Here is an 18,541-nt window from a genome sequence, read left to right as displayed (position 1 = left end):
CCTCTAACCTACACGTGCATGCTGTCGATGAACAGTCTTATTAAATAAGAAACAGAGCCAATTGCAGTTAAAAGCCCAAGAGGTCAGAGCAGCAGCTGAGAGCTGAGACTTAAAACCGCCTTTCTTTGTTTTTCGAGACAGGGTTTCTCTGTGTAGCTTTGCGCCTTTCCTGGATCTCGCTCTGTAGACCGGGCTGGCCTACCACCACCGCCCAGCTAAAACTGCCTTTCTTACCCTTAGCTGCCACTGTCCTTCCCTCAGAAAGAGACCTACCTCCTGTGTGTCTGTCCTTTTATTGACTTTCTGTTCTGCCTTCTCATTGGTTGTAAACCCAACCACATGACCTCCTAGTCACTGCCTGTCTAAACAGACCTCCAGGTCTTTGAAGGTTGGTATTGAGATTAAAGGCGTATGTCTCCATGCTGGCTGTGTCCTTGAACACACAGAGATCTGCCTAGTTCTGTCTCTCAAGTGCTGGGATTAAAGGCATGTGCCACCACTGCCTGGCTTCTGCTATGGCTTGCTATTAGCTCTGACCCCCAGGCAACTTTATTAACATACAAATAAAATCACATTTCAGTACAAATAAAATATCACCATAGCATGCTGTGGAATATGTGCACCCATACACATACACATACATCAAATTAAAATAACAACAATGATAAGGGGATTGGAGATGGGCCTGACTGAATCTCTGGCCCCTGGGAGACGGGCTTTGTAGGTCACTGGGCTTTCTTATGGTGTTTGTAGCCAATGGCTTAAGAAAAGTGAGGGCATATAGTAGCTCTTAGGAGTGGCGCAAACAAGGTTCAGGTCACAGAGTTCCTGAGGGCTGGGGTGGGAGCCTTGCCCTTTTGAGTCTGCTTCTCTTGCAGGTGCCCGGTCTCCTAGGAAGAACAGATTTCAGTGTTCTGAGACGTGGGTTCCACTTCAGGGAGACAGGGCAGTCCACCCAAACTCTGCCACTAGAAACCCACAGAAGCATACAGAACTTACGTGTTTCTTCTCTTAGAAATGGCCTAGAACTACTGTTTACAATAATCAAGACAGTCTTCTAAACAGAGCAAGAACCAGTCAGACACCTCTTCGGTACTTTCTGAAGCCAATTTCCACTCACGGGACTAAACTTTAGTGTGGGCTGATGTCATCCAGGATGGCATGACCGGCAGAGAGCCGCCCTGGAGGGGCAGGACTCTGTTCATCAACTTCGCTATCTCAGGGCATCGAAGCATTAGTAGAGGCCCCTGCTCAGGGGCTGGAGCCTGCTTCCGGTGCAGCGATTTAGTTCCTCCAGCACCAGCTTCTCCTGACTGTACATCTGGAACACAGCAGCACACAAGCTGACAAGAGGGCACTCCTGGGACCCTTGTCCTGGGCCAGACTCCGCCCAGATTTCACCCTCTGCACAAGCCCCCATCTCAGCTCTGCACAAGTCTAAGGGTAGCACCTGAACAGAGACGGAAAGAGCTATGGGTGGACAGGAGGGACAAAGGAGTAAGGACAGCAGAGAGTGGGTCCTCAAAGGGTGGGGGAGAAGCTGGGATACCCAAGGGGACCAGGGAAGTGTGGAGCAGTGAGAGAGTGGGCATAGAAAGAGCTGGGTGGTAGCAGAGCCAGAAGGGGATCTATTTTTAATTGAAGAAAAAAAAAAGTTTATTCATGGGGGCTGGAGAGATAGCTTAGTAATTAAGAGCACTTACTGCTCTTATAGATCGCCTGGGTTTGGCTCCCAGCATCCACATCAGGCAGCTCACAACCACTGCAACTCCAGTTCCAGGAAATCAACTCCCTCTTCTGGCCTCGGCAGGTACCTGCACACACATGGTGCACATAAACTCATGAAGGTACACACACATAAACAGAAAATCTTTTTTTTTTTTTTTAAAGTTCATTCTGAGCAATAGAATATTTGCCTACAAACATAACCTAAGCCTATTAGACACCGTAGAGGACTTTATAAATGTAGTACTCATTGGCCTTTAGAAAAAGAAGAACCACTGCTTCACATTACCTGTAGCCAACTGACAGGTAAGTTTTTTTGTTTGTTTTTTGTATGTGTGAGGTTCTTCTAAATATTAAGCATCTCCTGACCCCCATCAATAAAGCATTTCAGGGAATTTAGCTTTTAATCTGTCTGTTCAGGTGCCTTTCAGCAGGGAACTATACAAGTATCATAAGGAACCAGGTACTTAAAAACACTACCTCAGCTTTTTTTTTTTGTTTGGTTTTGTTTTTTGTTTTGTTTTTGAGACAGGATTTCTCTTTGTAGCCCTGGCTATCCTGGAACTCACTCTGTAGACCAGGCTAGCCTCGAACTCACAGAGATCCTCCTGCCTCTGCCTCCCCTCCCCTAGTGCTAGGATTAAAGGTCTGGACCACTACTGCCCAGCTACTACCTCATTTTTTTAGGCCACACAGATGGAGGCCATAGTTCCTGTCTCTTGCGATGAGGTGCATGGGCCTGGGCAATAGCCTAGGGGTTAGGGTTACATTGTGGGTAGCACGAAGCCCCTTGCACGGGCATTGCTCTTACCTTTTGCCACTCAGCCTCGGAGTTGTGGGTGAAGCCCAGAAGGTGACAGAGTCCATGGGTGGCTGTCACCTGTTAGAGTAAATGAGAAGTCAGCTCAGGGGATAATCTACCAGAAAGCTGCCCCTTCAGGGTCACAGACTACCCCTGTAAGACTGAGTTGTCCTCTGCCAGGACACTGGAGCAGGACATACAGTTGCTTTACTGTGCAGAAATTAAAATACCTCAGTTCCTTCCTGTCTAGGCAAGTGCTCACCATTGAGCGACATTCTATCCTCAGTTCCTTCCTATCTTAAAATGGAACATTTCCCACAGTTCACTTAATTAGTGTGGAGCAACACTGTTTGAGCCTGGGCATAGGTAAAGAGAGTTGACTATCTCTGTTGAGGCAGTATTGGGAATCTAATTAGAATTAAGCAGGGAGGAAGAGTGGCCCATGGTTGTAGTCCCAGATCTAGCAGGATGAGGGGAAGTATTAACTGGACCAAAGAGTTCAAGACCGCCGGGCGGTGGTGGCACACGCCTTTAATCCCAGCACTCGGGAGGCAGAGCCAGGCGGATCTCTGTGAGTTCGAGGCCAGCCTGGGCTACCAAGTGAGTCCCAGAAAAGGCGCAAAGCTACACAGAGAAACCCTGTCTCGAAAAACCAAAAAAAAAAAAAAAATAAAAAAAAAAAGAGTTCAAGACCAGCCTAGGCGATGTAGTGACTACATATTTTCATTTATTTATTTTAAAATTGTGTGCCTGTGTCTGTGGATGTGCATATGAGTACAGATGCCCTGGGAGGCCAGAAGAGGACATTGGATTCCCTGGAGCTGGAGTTACAGGCAGCTGTGAAACACCCCATGGGTGTTGGGACTAGAACTCAGGTTCTCTGAAGAACAGTGCATCCTATTAACCACTGAACCACTGAGTCATCCCTCTAGCCTGAGCCTACATCTCTTAAAAAAAAAAAAAAAGGTTACCCAGCAAGGAGAGGCTAAATACAAGAAAGGGGAGGCAGTAATACAAAGGTACCTGTGGATACTAGTGTGCACATAGGAGTCTCCTTCTCAACCTTCTCTATGGCTTGAGTTTTGTTAGCAAGCACATGTAATTTTGCATCCCCGCTTACCGTTAGGATGTCATAGTAATCTTCATTTTCTTTGCACTGCTGGAAGATATATTCCACTCCTAGAAAAACATCTCCCAAATTATAATCATCTGGTGAGTATGGCTGAGGAAATTCACCTGCTTTCAGATTCTGAAAATGAGGAAACAAAGTTGGAGGCCTTTCAAACAGTAGCCCAAATACAAGGATGTGGCTCACTTGTCCAGCAGAGGACAGAGGACTCTTGACCACAGGATGCTCAAACCACACGATGGAGGCTAAGTACCATCAAAGAGTCCGAGGGGGTGGAATACATAGTTATTACACACAATGGCCCTCACATGCTGTGATCTCATCAAATTATTTACTTTCCATTTCTATTATCCCTACCAAAGTAAGTTGAATTCTATATAGTTAAGTTGGCATATGGACACAATCACATTTTTTTTACCTGCTTGCCTGCTTCCATTTTTCTCCCATTAAGGAAATCAATAAGGTGAACATTTAGACACATGTACCTTCTTTATTCTTTGGATTTACTTCTGTAGGTGTGATACTGGTAGTTATGACATATACACATTTTAAGTCTTTTTTTTTTTTTTGGTTTTTCAAGACAGGGTTTCTCTGTTGTAGCCTTTCCTGGATCTCGCTCTGTAGACCAGGCTGGCCTGGAACTCACAGAGATCCACCTGCCTCTGCCTCCCCAGTGCTGGGATTAAAGGCATGTACCGCCTCCGCCCGCTCAAAAGGATTATTATAATTTATGCTGCTAACAATCGGTGAAGGTATGTAGTTACTTATAGCTATCACAAGGTAATTTGTTGAAAATGTTTACCAGTTTTTACTTTCCATTTTTCTATCCAAGCATTCACTACTGAGGTACACTTAAAATTGCAGATGCCCTTATTTGAATTCCCTGATAGCACAGAGGGAGGGAGAGTGGTCCCTGCATAGAGGAATTGTGATGTTTAGGGACAGACTAACTTAATGGGCATGGGTCATAGGCCATATTGCTTCACTTCTTTTGTTTTTAATTTGCTTGTTTCTGAGATAGGGGCTTGTGATGGCTATTCTTAGTTGTCAATTTGACTATGTCTGGATTGAACTACAACCCAGAAATGGAGGGCACACCTGTGATCTGGATCTTGAGGCTGGAAGACACACACCTTTGATCCAGAACTTGAGGCGGGAAGACCCATCTTTAATTTGGGCCACGCCTCTACAAGGACTAGGAATAGGAAGGTTTTGTTCTTCACCTGCTTGCCCTCACCTTGTCAGTACATCCAGTCCTTCACTGTCATTGGAGCCTACTGTTTCGAAGACCATCGGAGATACTTAGCCTTGTGGGCAACTACTAGACTCTTGGACTTTCCATTCACGGCTAGTCACTGTTGGATTAGTTGGACTGCAGCCTATTAAATCATTCCAATAAATTCCCTTTATATATATATTCATTCCATCTGTGACTCTAGAGAACCCTGACTAATACAGGTTTTTGTTTTTAGGTTTTTTGAGGCAAGGTTTCTCTATGTAGGCCTGGCTGTCCTGGAACTTACTCTGTAGACCAGGCTGGGCTCGAACTCAGAGATCCACCTGCCTCCTCCTCCTGAGCGCTGGGATTAAAGGCATGGGTCACCACTGCCTGGCAGATAGGGGCTTATTATGTGGACCTGTCTGGCCTTGAACTCACAAAGATGTGATTGCCTCTGCTTCCTGAATAGATGGGAATAAAGGCATGTACACCAGGCCAGATGTCAATGCATTTTCAAAAAATTCCAAAATCAGAGATAATCATATCTGTAATATAACTAACAGGAACCCTTCTGGAAGAAAGGTAGGCTACATGTGAGGAACACATTCTTTTACCTCATGAAAGGGGAAAGAAAGCACATCAGTTGGGACGTTTTTCTTCCTGTAGATCCTATTAATGTGCTGAATACTCTTATTGTCAATACAGATGATCCCCAGGTCAAAATTCTTCACTCCTAAAATACTCCGGACCATATCCATCTTCCTGCGAAGTGGTACTCTTCTGATGGGGACCACCCGCTGCAGATTTTTAATCACCAAACTCATTTTGGGAAGAACATCCAGCCCTGGGTTCAGTCCTCAGCTCCGGAAAAAAAAAAAGCGTGGGGGGGGGGGGGGTTGGAAGGAACCTGCAGTCAGAGTTCAAGAAAAGAACCCATCAGTAGTAGAAAGTGATAAATTATGTAAAAATACATACGTACTCACAATAAATCAACTTTATTGCTGGGCTGTGGTGGCACACGCCTTTGATCCCAGCACTCAGGAGGCAGAAGCAGGAGGATCTCTGAGTTCAAGGCCAGCCTGGTCTACAGAGCTAGTTTCAGGACAGCCAGGGTCACACAAAGAAACTGTTTCAAGAAACTAATAAATAAATAAAAAATAAATAAATATACATACAAAAACTTTATTTGATGGAATTTATCGGCAATTCTAAGGGAATTTACATTTACCATAGGAAACTATGAAACACGGTAGACTGGGCACAGTGGGCAGAATAAGGTGGTTTTGGAGCGGTTGCTATGGTGTAGGACCAGGTAAGGGTGAGCGTGGGTGAAAAGATGGGGTCTCTGTGGGTCCAGCGTCTCTCGGACACTTGGCTGGGTAGATCCAAGCACGAACATGGTGCATCTACGCCACACAACAAGAAATCACCACACACTTACCGAAGCAGGTAGCGCGGGAAGCCGGGAACCAGGCAGATCGCCTGTCGGAAGATTAATAGCAGCACACCCCAGAGAGCGGAAGCCGGATGCTGAAGACCGGAAGTCGGTCCGTCGGATTTGATGTCCGCCGTACACATCTAAGGGCCGGCCGCCAGTAGCCTGTTTGATATAGTGGGTTGGGCCTGGTGGTGACCGGATGTTGACTGTGAATAAATACGGGCGCTCGCGACAGGGCGATATCTGGCGGGACCGCTCCTGCGGCGGTCTCCGCAGTTCACTGCGTTCCTGCCGAGTTGCTGAAGGCCTGGCTTCGCCATCTTCGCCCGAAGGTCTCTGTCGACCCTACGGCTTGTTTCTTGAGTATTGCAAGCGTAGGAAACAAAACTTAGATCTAGGCCAGGGCAAGGCATCTCAAGTTCGAGTTACTGGGAGAAAAATGAGATGGTAGGAAACCAAACCAGTGACAATTTTACAGTATTACATTGTAATTCTCTGGCCTTGGAGATCGCAAGAATCTGGTGTAAGTGATGTTTTTCCGTCTAATTACTGAGATTTTTTTAGCTGTAGCTAGACCCGGTGGGGCACGCCTGTTGTCCCAACGGTAGTGAGGCTAAGGCAGGAGAAAGGAACGTAATGCTGTGCTTGACTGTGTAGTAAGTTTGAGGCAAGCCTGGGCAAAGTGAGACATTGTCTTAACAAAACAAACCTTTAAACCTCCATTCACAGTAATTGATTTGTACTCTCTTACCCTGTGTCCAAAACAGGAAGAACCTGTCGGTTCTGTGAGTGGTCGGCCCATTGTGCGTTTGCCTTTTAAATTATTCTTAGAAAGATGGGTGGTGGTGGAGCACGCCTTTAATCTCAGCTCTCGGGAGGCAGAGGCAGGCTGATCTCTGTGAGTTCAAGGTCAGCCTGGGCTACAGAGCGAGTTCCAGGGCAGGCTTCAAAGCTATAAAGAGAACCCTGTCTTGAAGAGGAAAAAAAAAAAGAAGAAGAACAAGAAGAAGAAGTGTTCTTAGAGTATCTGTGATTTTAAGACTTGTAGCAAAATATGCTGGCATATTCTGAACTTTTGTTTTTCAGGTTATCCTGAGGATGAAGGAGAGCATCCCCAAGCAACAGATAGTTTAAGGAAGTGGATTAATTGTGTACAGAGTGTGTATTTATTGACTTAAGATAATTGGGTTGAAGATGAACCCGGTGAACCCCTTCAGTGGGCAGCAGTCCAGTGCCTTTGCCGTATCTTCTAGTACCACAGGAACATTTCAGACTAAGTCACCATTTCGATTTGGTCAACCTTCTCTTTTTGGACAAAACACACTGGGAAAGAGCCTTGGATTTTCACAGGTATCAAACTTTGCAGCACCCTCTGGAGTAAGTCATTCTTCCTCATTGCCAACATTTGGACTCGCCCAAACCTCAAGTGCTGGACTGTTTACTAGTCTTGAATCCACACCTTCTTTTGCAGCTACCTCTGGGCCTTCAAGTTCATCTGTGCCGGGAAATACAGGATTTAGTTTTAAATCACCCTCTGGTGTTGGAGTTTTCCCAAGTGGCTCTGCTTTTGGGGCAGAAACTGGAGAAGTAGCAAGCTCTGGTTTTAGGAAAACAGAATTCAAGTTTAAACCTCTGGAAAATGCAGTATTCAGACCAATACTGGGGGCCGCCGAGTCAGAGCCAGAGAAAACCCAGAGCCAAATTGCTTCTGGATTTTTCACATTTTCCCATCCCATTAGTAGTGGGTCTGGAGGCCTGAACCCTTTTTCTTTTCCCCAGGTGACAAATAGTTCGGTGACTAGTTCAAATTTTGTCTTTTCAAAACCAGCTAACAGTAATACGACATCTGTCCTTACCCCTGCTTTATCTAACCAAAATGTAGAGGAAGAGAAGAGGGGACCTAAATCAGTATTTGGAAGTTCCAATAGTAGTTTCTCCACTTTCCCCATGTCATCTGGATCTTTGGGGGAGCCCTTCCCAGGCAACAAAACAGGCAACCGTCAAGGATGTGAGGAAGCCATCTCTCTGGTGGAGCCAATTCCTACCCCCTTGAAAGGACTAAAAAGGAAAGAGGACCAGGATCGCTCCCCAAGGAGACACTGCCATGAGGCAGCAGAAGACTCAGACCCTCTGTCCCGGGGAGACCATCCTCCAGATAAACGACCTGTCCGCCTAAATAGACCTCGGGGAGGCACTTTATTTGGTCGGACGATTCAGGACGTCTTCAAAAGCAATAAAGAAGCAGGTCGCCTGGGCAGCAAGGAATCTAAAAAGGAAAGTGGCTTTGTGGAGTCTGGGGAAAGTGACCACATGGCCATCTCAGGAGGAAGTCAGTCTACCCTGGTACCTTCTCGGCTTCCTGCTGTGAATAAAGAGGAAGAAACAGAAGGTAGAGATGAAAAAGAAGGTGAGTTCTAGATGTGTGCAACACAGGATACCCTGCTGCCAAGCTCTTGTGTGTTTCCTGGTGTTAGCTTGATTTAAAGCCCCACCAGATATTAGAGATCCTACCGTAGAGCCTTGAGGCCGCCTTCCATCCGTGGACACTTGCTTTGCTTGTACACAGTCGTGACTCCTTTTGCTTGGAAGTGTTCTACCCAGGGAACTCACGTGTCTGCTTTCTGAATTCCTAGATTCTCTCAGGGGAACATCTGTGCGCCAAAGCAAAAGAAGTGAGAGCACTGACAGCCTGGGGGGCTTGTCCCCCTCCGAACTGACAGCCATCCAGTGCAAGAACATCCCTGACTATCTCAATGACAGGGCCACCCTGGAGAAGCACTTCAGCAAAATTGCCAAAGTACAGCGGGTCTTCACCAGGCGCAGCAAAAAGCTCGCCGTGGTGCATTTTTTCGACCATGTGAGTACTCCCAGCTTTCTTCTTGTTGCTCCAGATTTGAACTTTGTGACACTTTTTTTTTCTTTCTTTTTGGTTTTTCTAGACAGGGTTTCTCTGTGTAGCTCTGCGCCTTTCCTGGATCTCGCTCTGTAGCCCAGGCTGGCCTGGAACTCACAGAGATCCGCCTGCCTGCCTCTGCCTCCCAAGTGCTGGGATTAAAGGTGTATGCCACCACCGCCCGGCTTTTGTGACATGTTTTCCCTTCGTGCAGAGGATGTTGTACAAACACTTTACCACTGAGCTGTGTTCTGAGTCCTTGGTAACTTGAAAATTTTTTAAAATTATTTTTATGTGTATAGGTCTTTTGCCTGCATGTTTGTCTGAGCACCACTCGAATGCCTGGTGCCCTAGAGGCCAGACAAGGGCATTAGATCCCCTGGGACTGGAGTTGCAGATGATGTGAGCTGCCGTGTGGGTGCTGGGGTGTGTCAGATCCAGTCCTCTGGAAGAGCAGCCAGTGCTCTTTAACTGCTGACTCTCTCCAGTTTCAACTGTGTCACTTCTAAACTCCCCCCTTTTGATCCATAAGTTGTTTGCTTGATGGACTATAGGGAAAGCACTCAAGTATCTCATTCTTTTCTCTTTAAATATCTCATTGTAGGTTTAAAATGATATATATGGGGGGTCATGAAATTAGAAAAGGGATCCTAAAAGAAGAGGAAAATATCTGAAGAGGGGGAGGGGGTAATAAAGAGGGTAATGAACATGTGATGTTAATGAAATGGCATAATGAATATTATATATAATACATATATATATAATTTATATATACTATATATACAACCCATACTAGAAATGCTTGCTGAAATAATTTTTTAAGTATCTCATTCTTCACTTGAGGTTGAGATGGTGGTGTTCATTTTCCTGACTTTGGGTGTGCATGTCTGAGGATCTCTATGAGTTTGAGGCCAACCTGGTGTACACAGTGAGTTCCAGGATAGCCAGGACTACACAGAAAAAATTATTGTGTATAACTATTTTGCCTATATGTATGTCTCTGCACTACATGCATGCTTGGTGCCTGTGGAGGACAGAAGAGGATGCTGATCCCTTAGAGCTAGAGTTACAGATGGTTGTAAACTGCCATATGGGTGCTGGGAATTGATTCTGGAAGAGCAGCCAGTGCTCAGAACCACTGATGCATTGCTCCAGGCCCTGGCCTAGAATGTTTGACTTTTTTCTCCCTTTTCCTGAGTGGTCTGATTGAAGGTGTGCACTACCATGCCTGGCAGTCATACCACTATCTATTTCCAGAATATTCTCATCATCCCAAGCAGAAATTCTATAATCACTAAGTATTTCTCTATTCTCTTACCAGCCTTTGGTTACCTCTATTTTTCTGTCATTATGAATTTGCCTGTTGTTGTAGAATATTATTTTAAGGTGTGTTACTTTTGTTTATGTTGCATTTGTTTAGCTCTGTGAAGCTGTGTTACTGTGCCTGTCTAAAACACCTGATGGTCTAATAAAGAGCTGTATGGCCATAGCAAGGCAAGAGTAAGGATAGGTGGGGCTGGCAGGCCGAGAGAATGTATACTGGGAAGAGAGATCTAGGAGCCAGAGGAGGAGGAGGACTCAGGGGCCAGCCACCCAGCTACACAGCAAGCCACGGAGAAAGAGTAAGATACAGAAGTAACAGAATGGGAAAAGCCCAGAGGCAAAAGGTAAATGGGGTACATTAAGGAAAGCTAGCAAGAAATTAGCCAAGCTAAGGCCAGACATTCATAAATAAGAATAAGCCTCTGGGTGTGAATTTATTTGGGAGCTAGGTGGTGGGCCCCCAGGTAGAGCAAAAACTAACAACAACAGCCTCTTCTAGGTATTTCATGTATGTGGAATCATACAACTTTTCTTTTTATATAGCTTATTTCACTTGGCATGTTCATCCATATTGTAGTATGGATGAGAACTTGATTCCTTTTGATAGGTGATTACTGTTCTGTTGCCCACATTTTGTTAATATATTCTTTTGTTGTTAAAAATGGGCTGCTGTGAATGATTGGTGTATTGGTATCTGTTTGCATCCCTGCTGTAATTTTTTTGGGGGGTGGGGGTGGGGGTGGGGTATAGTTTTTTCCCCCCTTGGGCACAGAGTTGCTATATCTTATGATCCACATTTTGAGAAATGGTATATTTGAGGCCAGACAAATGGCTCAGTGGTTAAGAGCACTTGCTGCTCTTAGAGAAGGCTGGGGTTCAGTTGACACCACCCAAATAGTGACTCACAACTGTCTGGAACTCCAGTTCTAGTAGATCCAGTGCCCTCTTCTGGCCTCCTCAGGTACTGCATACAAACTATTCACCTATATACATGCAGGCAAAACATTGGTGTTCATAGAATAAAAGTAACACCTTAAAATAATAAAATGTTATGTGTATCTGTGCATATATTTTAATTACTGTTGTTTTTGAGACAGTCTCATGTACATGTAGTCAAGGCTGGCCTCAAAATTGCTGTGTTGCTGAGGGTGACCTTGAACTCTTTTTTTTTTTTTTTTTTTTTTTAAAAGACAGGGTTTCTCTGTGTATCCTTGGCTATCCTGGAACTCACTATGTACACCAGGCTGGCCTCACATAGAGATCCAGCTGCCTCTGCCTTTGCGTGCTGGAATGAAGGGGTGCGCCACCACACCTAGCCTTTTTTTTTAAAATTTTGTGTTTATGTGTCTGTGAGTATGCCCAAGGAAGCCAGAAGAGGGAGGGCGCTGGATCTCTTGGGAGCTGGAATTACAGGTAGTTATGAGCCATCTGATAGTGTTGGGAACCCAACTTGGGTCCTCCAGAAGAGCGGAGCAGCAGGCACTCTGAACCCTGGGCCATCTCTCTAGCCCCTAACATTTATATTCTCTCTCCTGTGTGTGTATGGGAGTGGGCAGGGGGCATTAGTGTGCTATGGCGGGTGCATGTGGAGGTCAGGGAACCAGTTTTCGGAGGTCCATTCTTTCCACTATGTGGGTCCAAGAGATTGAATTCCAGTCTTGTGGCATGGAGGCAAGTAAGTACCTTTACCTGCTCAGCCATCTTGCTGGCCCTCCTTCGGGTTTTTTTTAAGTAGTTTGTTCTCTTTGCAGCATTTGAGTTTTCACTTACATTTTCTCTGGTCTCCACGTGACCTTATATTTGGTGGTTGTAAACTGTTTTTCAGGCTTCTGCAGCCCTGGCTAGGAAGAAGGGGAAAGGTCTGCATAAGGACGTGGTTATCTTTTGGCACAAGAAGAAAATAAGTGAGTTTTCAGTTATCGTTTCCATGGTCCGATGCTCTGTGCAGGCCCTTGACGTTCAAGTGTGTCTTCTCCAGCGCGGTGTTCTCCAGCGCGGTGGCTAGCTCCAGCGCGGTGGCTAGCTCCAGCTGCAGCCTACATCTCATCGTTGTTTCTCTAAACCTTGTTCTGACCCTTGTGTCTTCAGGTCCCAGCAAAAAACCTTTTTCCCTGAAGGAGAAGAAGCTTGGTGACGGTGAAGCCAGCCAAGGCATAGAGGACCCCCCCTTTCAGCATTCCCCTCTTGGCAAGCCCATAGTGAGGCCTGCAACCGGCAGCCTGCTAAATAAAAGGTGAGATTTACCTTTCTTAATAACTGTCGTGAAAAAGAAGAGAAGTAGAGGAGAGCTCTGACATTCAAGTAGGCACTGAGGGGCTGTGGGGCAGGGACAGGAAGAGCTGCTTTTGAATCCCCTCCCCGACAGTGAGCATGGTCAGAGGGATGGTTCTGGGACAGCCAATCTGAGCAGTTGCCAGCTTCAGGGGCAATTCTGTTTTATTCTGATATTCCCCAGGAGCTAGGATTTTGAGAAAGCCCTCTTTGGTGCAGGCCTAACTTCAAACAGATTTTCTCAGGGAAAGCCTTATCACAAAGCTACTATTTCTGTCCTAGTCCTTTACTTAAAAAAAATATTTAGCTGGGTGGTATCAGTGCATGCCTTTAGTCCCAGCATTCAGGAGGCTGAGGCAGGTGGATTTTGGAGTTCAAGGCCAGCCTGGTCTATAGAGCAAGTTCCAGGATAGGCAGGACTACACAGAGAAACCCTGTCTCAAAAACAAGCAGAAATTATTTCTTTTTATTTTATGCCTTTGTCTACATGTGTGTATATACACCACTTAGCACAACAGATACTCTGTCTGTACAGGGCCACCCACTCCATAGGGAGCATAGAATGTGGTGGTGCCCTATTCAAGTTATCCTCATGTCTCCTCTCCTGTCTCTCTCAGTCCCACACCCCTGGCATGTAAATGCACACGTGATAACTTTCCCTTTTATATGTCCAGTTGAACTGGTTGTGGTAGTGTTTGTTTGTTTGTTTGAGACAGGGTTTCTCTGTGTAGCCCTGGCTGTCCTGGAACTCACTCTGTAGACCAAGCTGGCCTCGAACTCGCAAAGATCCGTCTGCCTCTGCCTCCTGAGTGCTGGGACTAAAGGCGTGCGCCACCACCGCTGGCTGCATATTTGTAGTTCTAGCACTTAGGTTGAGTCAGGAGGTTGATGGCCAGCCTGGGTTATGTGAGACCTTGTTTCAAAAAAAAAAAGAAAGTCTAACTGGCTATAAAAAGTACACATCCCTACTAATCACTTCTGATGGTTTCTGCATGATTTTAGGTAGCCCAGCTTATCTCAGTAGATGGGTTCTCTTTGGACTGTGGTGCCCTGGCACTTGGTATAGGCTTGGTTGTTTCTCAGTCAGCGTAGCCTTTTTTTTTTTTTTTTTTTTGGTTTTTCGAGACAGGGTTTCTCTGTGTAGCTTTGTACCTTTTCCTGTAACTCACTTGGTAGCCCAGGCTGGCCTCAAACTCACAGAGATCCGCCTGGCTCTGCCTCCCGAGTGCTGGGATTAAAGGCGAGCACCACCACCGCCCGGCTTCAGCATAACCTTTTTGTTTGTCTAAGGAACTCTTTCCCTGAAGCATATCCCCTAGGTGGTCTGAGATACAGGACATCCTCTTTCACACGGGACCTGCTTTGACAGGTCTCTTTTAATCCTGTTAGTCTTTTGGCCAATACCTTTTTTTTCTCACATTCTGGTTTGTAGTCTACAGCGTAGTTGCTGGCCTGCTTTTGCTCATTACTTTGTCTACCTTTCTTTTTTTTGGTTCTTTGGGTTTTTTTTTTTTTTTTTGAGACAGAGTTTCTCTGTGTAGCCTTGTGCCTTTCCTGGAACTCGCTCTGTAGACCAGGCTGGCCTCGCACTCACAGAGATCTGCCTGGCTCTGCCTCCTGAGTGCTGGGATTAAAGGCGTGCGCCAACCCTCCCCCCCTCTACCTTTCTTATTTTTATGTGTTTGAAGTTTATTTACCATGTCCATGCCTGGAGCCTGTAGAGGTCAGAAGAGGGCGTCAAATTCCATAGAATAAAAGCTGCTATTTGGAACTTGGTGCTGAATGAGTATGCAGGTTTGATCCCATTTACAGCCACTAGTTCTTAGCAGTTCCTTGTCTAGAATCACCCTGCCTCTCATGGCCTTTAGTATCCAGAATAAAATGCATTAGTTAACTGTGAACCCACTGACAGAGCAGATCGGGTCAGAGCCATTTCTCAGAGCATGGGAGTGTACTGTCAGTGGGTTCTCCGTCATCTAAAGGACAGTATCCGAAAAGTGCAATAAAAGCCTCCTAACTTCAACACAGGAAGAAATGCTCGATCTGTGCCAAGCTCTGCACCACCCATTTATAATACTCAAAATAGACATCTCTCTAGCTTTAGTTTTTAATTGCTTGTATACATGTGTACATGTTTTATCTGTATGTATGACACATGTATTCAGTGCTGGAGGTGGCCAGAAGAGGGTATCAGACCCTCTGGAATTTAGAGTTAACCAGACAATTGTTAGCCACTGTGTGAGAGCTGGGAACCAAACCTGGGTCCTCTGTAAGAGCAGCAAATGCTCTTAACCACTGAGCCATCTCTCCGGCACCCTTCCCCCCTTCCCCTCTTTTTTTTTTTTTTTTTTTTTTTGGAGACATGGTCTTATCTCTTTCAGACTAGCCTGGGTCTTCTATTGCATCATTTTCCCCACCCACCCCCTTTTTGATACAGGGTCTCACCTACACCAGACTGTCCTAGTATTCATTGTGTAGTGGAAGATGACTTTGGACTCCCCTTACCTCTTGCTTCCACTTACTCAGTAATGGGACTATAGGCATGTACCACCACACCCGATGTATGAAGTGCTGAGGCTTGAACCCAGGGCTCTCCCAACCTGAGTTACATTTCTAATCCCTTGTCTCATTTTTTTTTTTAAGTATGAAATATTTCAGAATTATTAAGAGCCAGTAAATCTAACATCTTTGTTTTCAACACTGCCCCCCCTTTCTTAGGGTCGGTCTGGCTAGTTGCTCAGCCTAACCTCAGATGACCGGCTCAAGCAATCCTGTGTCAGCCTTCTTAAGTTGTTGGAGCAACAGCTTTACTTTTTTATTTTAATTAAAAATGAAAGAAATCTCATCACCAACTTTGTTTCATTGTTTTATTTATTTTGTTTTATTTGAGGGGAGGAGAGTTGAGACAGGGTCTTACCTGCAGCTCTGATTGTCCTAGAACTCACTATGTAGACAGGGTGGCATCAAACTCATAGAAATCCCCCTGAATCTGCCTCTGTAGTGCTGGGATTAAAGTCATATGCCACTGTGCCTGGCTGGCTTCTTTGATTTTGATGCTGTACTTTCTTAGCTTTAGAGAACCAAAAAGTCTTGAAAGATTCAGAAGTGGAAATGATACAGGGGCCATGAATGTGTTGCTTTCTCTGTAGCTCTCCAGTGAAGAAACCAAGCCTTCTAAAGATCCACCAGTTTGAGGCAGACCCTTTTGACTCTGGATCTGAGGGCCCCGAGGGCCTTGGTTCTTCATGCGTGTCGTCTCTTAGCATCCTGATAGGGACTGTGGCTGAGACGTCTGAGGAGAAGTACCGCCTTCTGGACCAGAGAGACCGAATCATGCGGCAAGGTATGGTGCACAGAGACGAAAGTTCCAGAGTCCCTGGCAAGGTTGTGAGGCAGTTTCTGAGGAGCCACAGCAGCTTCATGTCCATTGAGACTTGGGATTTCTTCTGTGCTATGACTAGTATGACTTCTTGGAGGTGGGAGCTATGTGTGTACTAATGTGTGATAAGTGCATATGTTACATATGTATAGGAGTATATGAGGAATTACAATGATTGTTGGTAGAGAGGGAAAAGGTGTTTGTAAGGCAGAAGTGAGAGATGATGCTCCATTTCAGGCATTGTTCCCCTTTGGAATGTTCAACTGTGAATACATTACTTCAAACAATGTTAAATTAACATTCCAAATATATAGTGAAAATCCATGTACTCTTTACAATTTTTCTTTTTATTTTTTAACTTTTTTCTTTTTAAAAATTTATTTTTATTTCATGTGCATTGGTGTTAGGCCTGCATATCTGGCTGTGTGATGATGTCAGATCCTGGAACTGGAGTTACAGACAGTTGTGAGCTGTCATATGGGTGCTGGGAATTGAACCCAGGGTCCTCTGGAAGAGCAGGCAGTGCTCTTAACCTCTAAGCCATCTCTCTACCCCTACAATTTTTTTCTTAATTTTCAAGTGTATTTTTTTTTTTTTAATAGCTATATAGCCCATGCTGGCCTAGAGCTTAAAATTCTCCTCTTTCAGCCTCCTGAATACTGGGATTACACATATCTATCACACCTGGCAGAATTTTCTTTTTAAAAGCTGAGAATAATTGTAATAATCACAGAGCTTTCTTAAGATGATAATGAAAACTGCTGCCATAATTTATAGAATTGGTGATCTTTACATTTCTAATAAACTTACTGTCTTAGTTAAGGTTTCTGTTGCTGCAATGAAACACCATGACCAGAAAGCAAGTTGGGGAGGAAAGGGTTTATTTGGCTTACACTTCCATATCACTGTCTATCATTGAAGGAAGTCAGGACAGGAATTCAAGCAGGACAGGAACCTGAAGGCAGGAGCTGATGAAGAGGCCATGGAGGGGTGCTGCTTACTGGCTTGTTCCCCATGGCTTATTCAGCCTGCTTTTCAATAGAACCCAGGACCACCAGCCCAGGGATGGCACCGCCCACAATAGACTGGACCCTCCCCCATTAATCACTAATTAAGAAAATGTTCTACAGCCTTGCCTAGAGCCTGATTTTTGTGGAGGTATTTTCTTAATTGAGGTTCCCTCCTTTCAGTGACTTTTGTTTGTGTCAAGTTGACATAAAAATATCTAGCACACTTATTACAAGGAAAGCCTGGCTGGGTCGCACATATCTGCCTTCCCATAACCTGGGATGATTGTGCTGTTCTGCAACTCCAGCCCTCTGGAGCAGAGGCAGGACATTCTGGTCTACACAGTGAGTTCCAAGATAGCCTGAGCTGTGTAGTGGTGCCCTGTCACAAAAGCAAAAACAAAAAATTTCAAATAAACTTATACTAATTATTGCAGTTTTTAAAAGTGTAACTAAAATGTGTATATGGTATGTTGTCAAGTTTCCTTCAAAACCTTTCATTCTGTGAGTAAAAATAATGGTATACTTACTCAGGTGGGCACCCAGCTAACTTACATTATATAATTCTGAATACTGAGACAATCTTAGAATACCGGTATATTCTGAATATTTGTATTTAACAATTCTTTTAATTTTTAAATTTTATATATTTATTTTGAGATATAGTCTCACTATGTAGCCCTGGCTATCCTCAAACTCAAAGAGATCCATCTGCCTTTGCTTCCCAAAGACTGGGATTAAAGGTGTGCGCCAGTGGTGTCCAGCCCACGAATTTATTCTTTGATTAAATTCCTGTTTTACTACTGAGGCCATGATAAGAATTACAGAATGCTGGCAGAGCATATATCTTTAAGTGGAAGTGATGGCATGCTCAGTCTGTTTTCAAAATTTTTTAAATTTGTTTTTATTTTATGTGTATGAGTGCTTTGCCTACATGTATGGCTGTATACCACTTGTATGCCTCATGCCCAAGAAGGCCAGGTCCCCTTGATAAGCCAGCTCACAGACAGTTGTGAGGTGCCATGTAGGTGCTATCCTGAACTCATGTGACCCAGGCTGGCCACAGAATCTCTTGCCTCAGCCTCCTGAGTGCTGGGTTATAGGCAGTGTGTTTGTTTGTTTTCTTTTTTCCTTTTATGAAACTACACTTTTGTGAATTCTTAGTACTCATATGGTACATATACTGTTGCCTTTGGCTTGCTATCTTTAGCTCGGGTGAAGAGGACTGATCTGGACAAAGCAAGGGCATTTGTTGGAACGTGCCCTGATATGTGTCCTGAGAAGGAGCGGTACTTGCGGGAGACCCGGAGCCAGCTAAGCGTGTTTGAAGTGGTCCCAGGGACTGACCAGGTAGG

General features: G+C 44.9%; 2 protein-coding genes across 6 annotated transcripts in view; one reads left to right on the top strand and one right to left on the bottom strand.

Moving 5' to 3' along the window:
* Window positions 1–61: 61 nt before the first annotated feature.
* On the bottom strand, window positions 62–5,773 carry Ybey (ybeY metalloendoribonuclease). 3 transcript variants are annotated; one of them, XR_008219798.1, is made up of 5 exons: window positions 5,490–5,773; window positions 3,648–3,776; window positions 2,537–2,605; window positions 1,704–1,814; window positions 62–1,321 (listed from the first exon to the last, which is right to left on the bottom strand). XR_008219798.1 is itself a non-coding variant. In XM_052744631.1 (4 exons), the coding sequence occupies exons 1-4, from the start codon at window positions 5,697–5,699 to the stop codon at window positions 1,235–1,237; spliced, it is 495 nt and encodes a 164-aa protein (XP_052600591.1). In that variant the 5' UTR covers window positions 5,700–5,773; the 3' UTR covers window positions 62–1,234. The 3 variants fall into 3 exon arrangements, 2 of the variants coding, with proteins under 2 accessions (XP_052600591.1, XP_052600592.1); XM_052744631.1 differs by lacking the exon at window positions 1,704–1,814; XM_052744632.1 differs by lacking the exons at window positions 1,704–1,814; window positions 3,648–3,776.
* Window positions 5,774–6,428: 655 nt separating this feature from the next.
* The window catches only part of Mcm3ap (minichromosome maintenance complex component 3 associated protein), a 51,615-nt gene continuing 39,502 nt past the window's right edge, over window positions 6,429–18,541 (top strand). Inside the window, exons 1-7 of one of the 3 annotated variants that reach the window (XM_052744629.1) lie at window positions 6,429–6,645; window positions 7,400–8,720; window positions 8,947–9,170; window positions 12,355–12,433; window positions 12,618–12,762; window positions 15,950–16,143; window positions 18,397–18,536. In XM_052744629.1, coding sequence (XP_052600589.1) covers window positions 7,508–8,720; window positions 8,947–9,170; window positions 12,355–12,433; window positions 12,618–12,762; window positions 15,950–16,143; window positions 18,397–18,536 — 1,995 coding nt within the window. In that variant the 5' untranslated portion in view covers window positions 6,429–6,645; window positions 7,400–7,507. Of the gene's footprint in view, window positions 6,837–7,399; window positions 8,721–8,946; window positions 9,171–12,354; window positions 12,434–12,617; window positions 12,763–15,949; window positions 16,144–18,396; window positions 18,537–18,541 lie in introns of all 3 variants that reach the window. The other 2 variants (XM_052744628.1, XM_052744630.1) reach the window with 2 other exon arrangements.

The sequence above is a fragment of the Peromyscus californicus genome, unplaced genomic scaffold, assembly GCF_007827085.1.
Source record: "Peromyscus californicus insignis strain IS unplaced genomic scaffold, ASM782708v3 Scaffold_19__1_contigs__length_69161282, whole genome shotgun sequence".
In the NCBI taxonomy this organism is placed as follows: Eukaryota; Metazoa; Chordata; class Mammalia; order Rodentia; family Cricetidae; genus Peromyscus; species Peromyscus californicus.
Note: the sequence above shows the minus strand (reverse complement) of the source record. Positions and strands in the feature narration are given on the sequence as shown.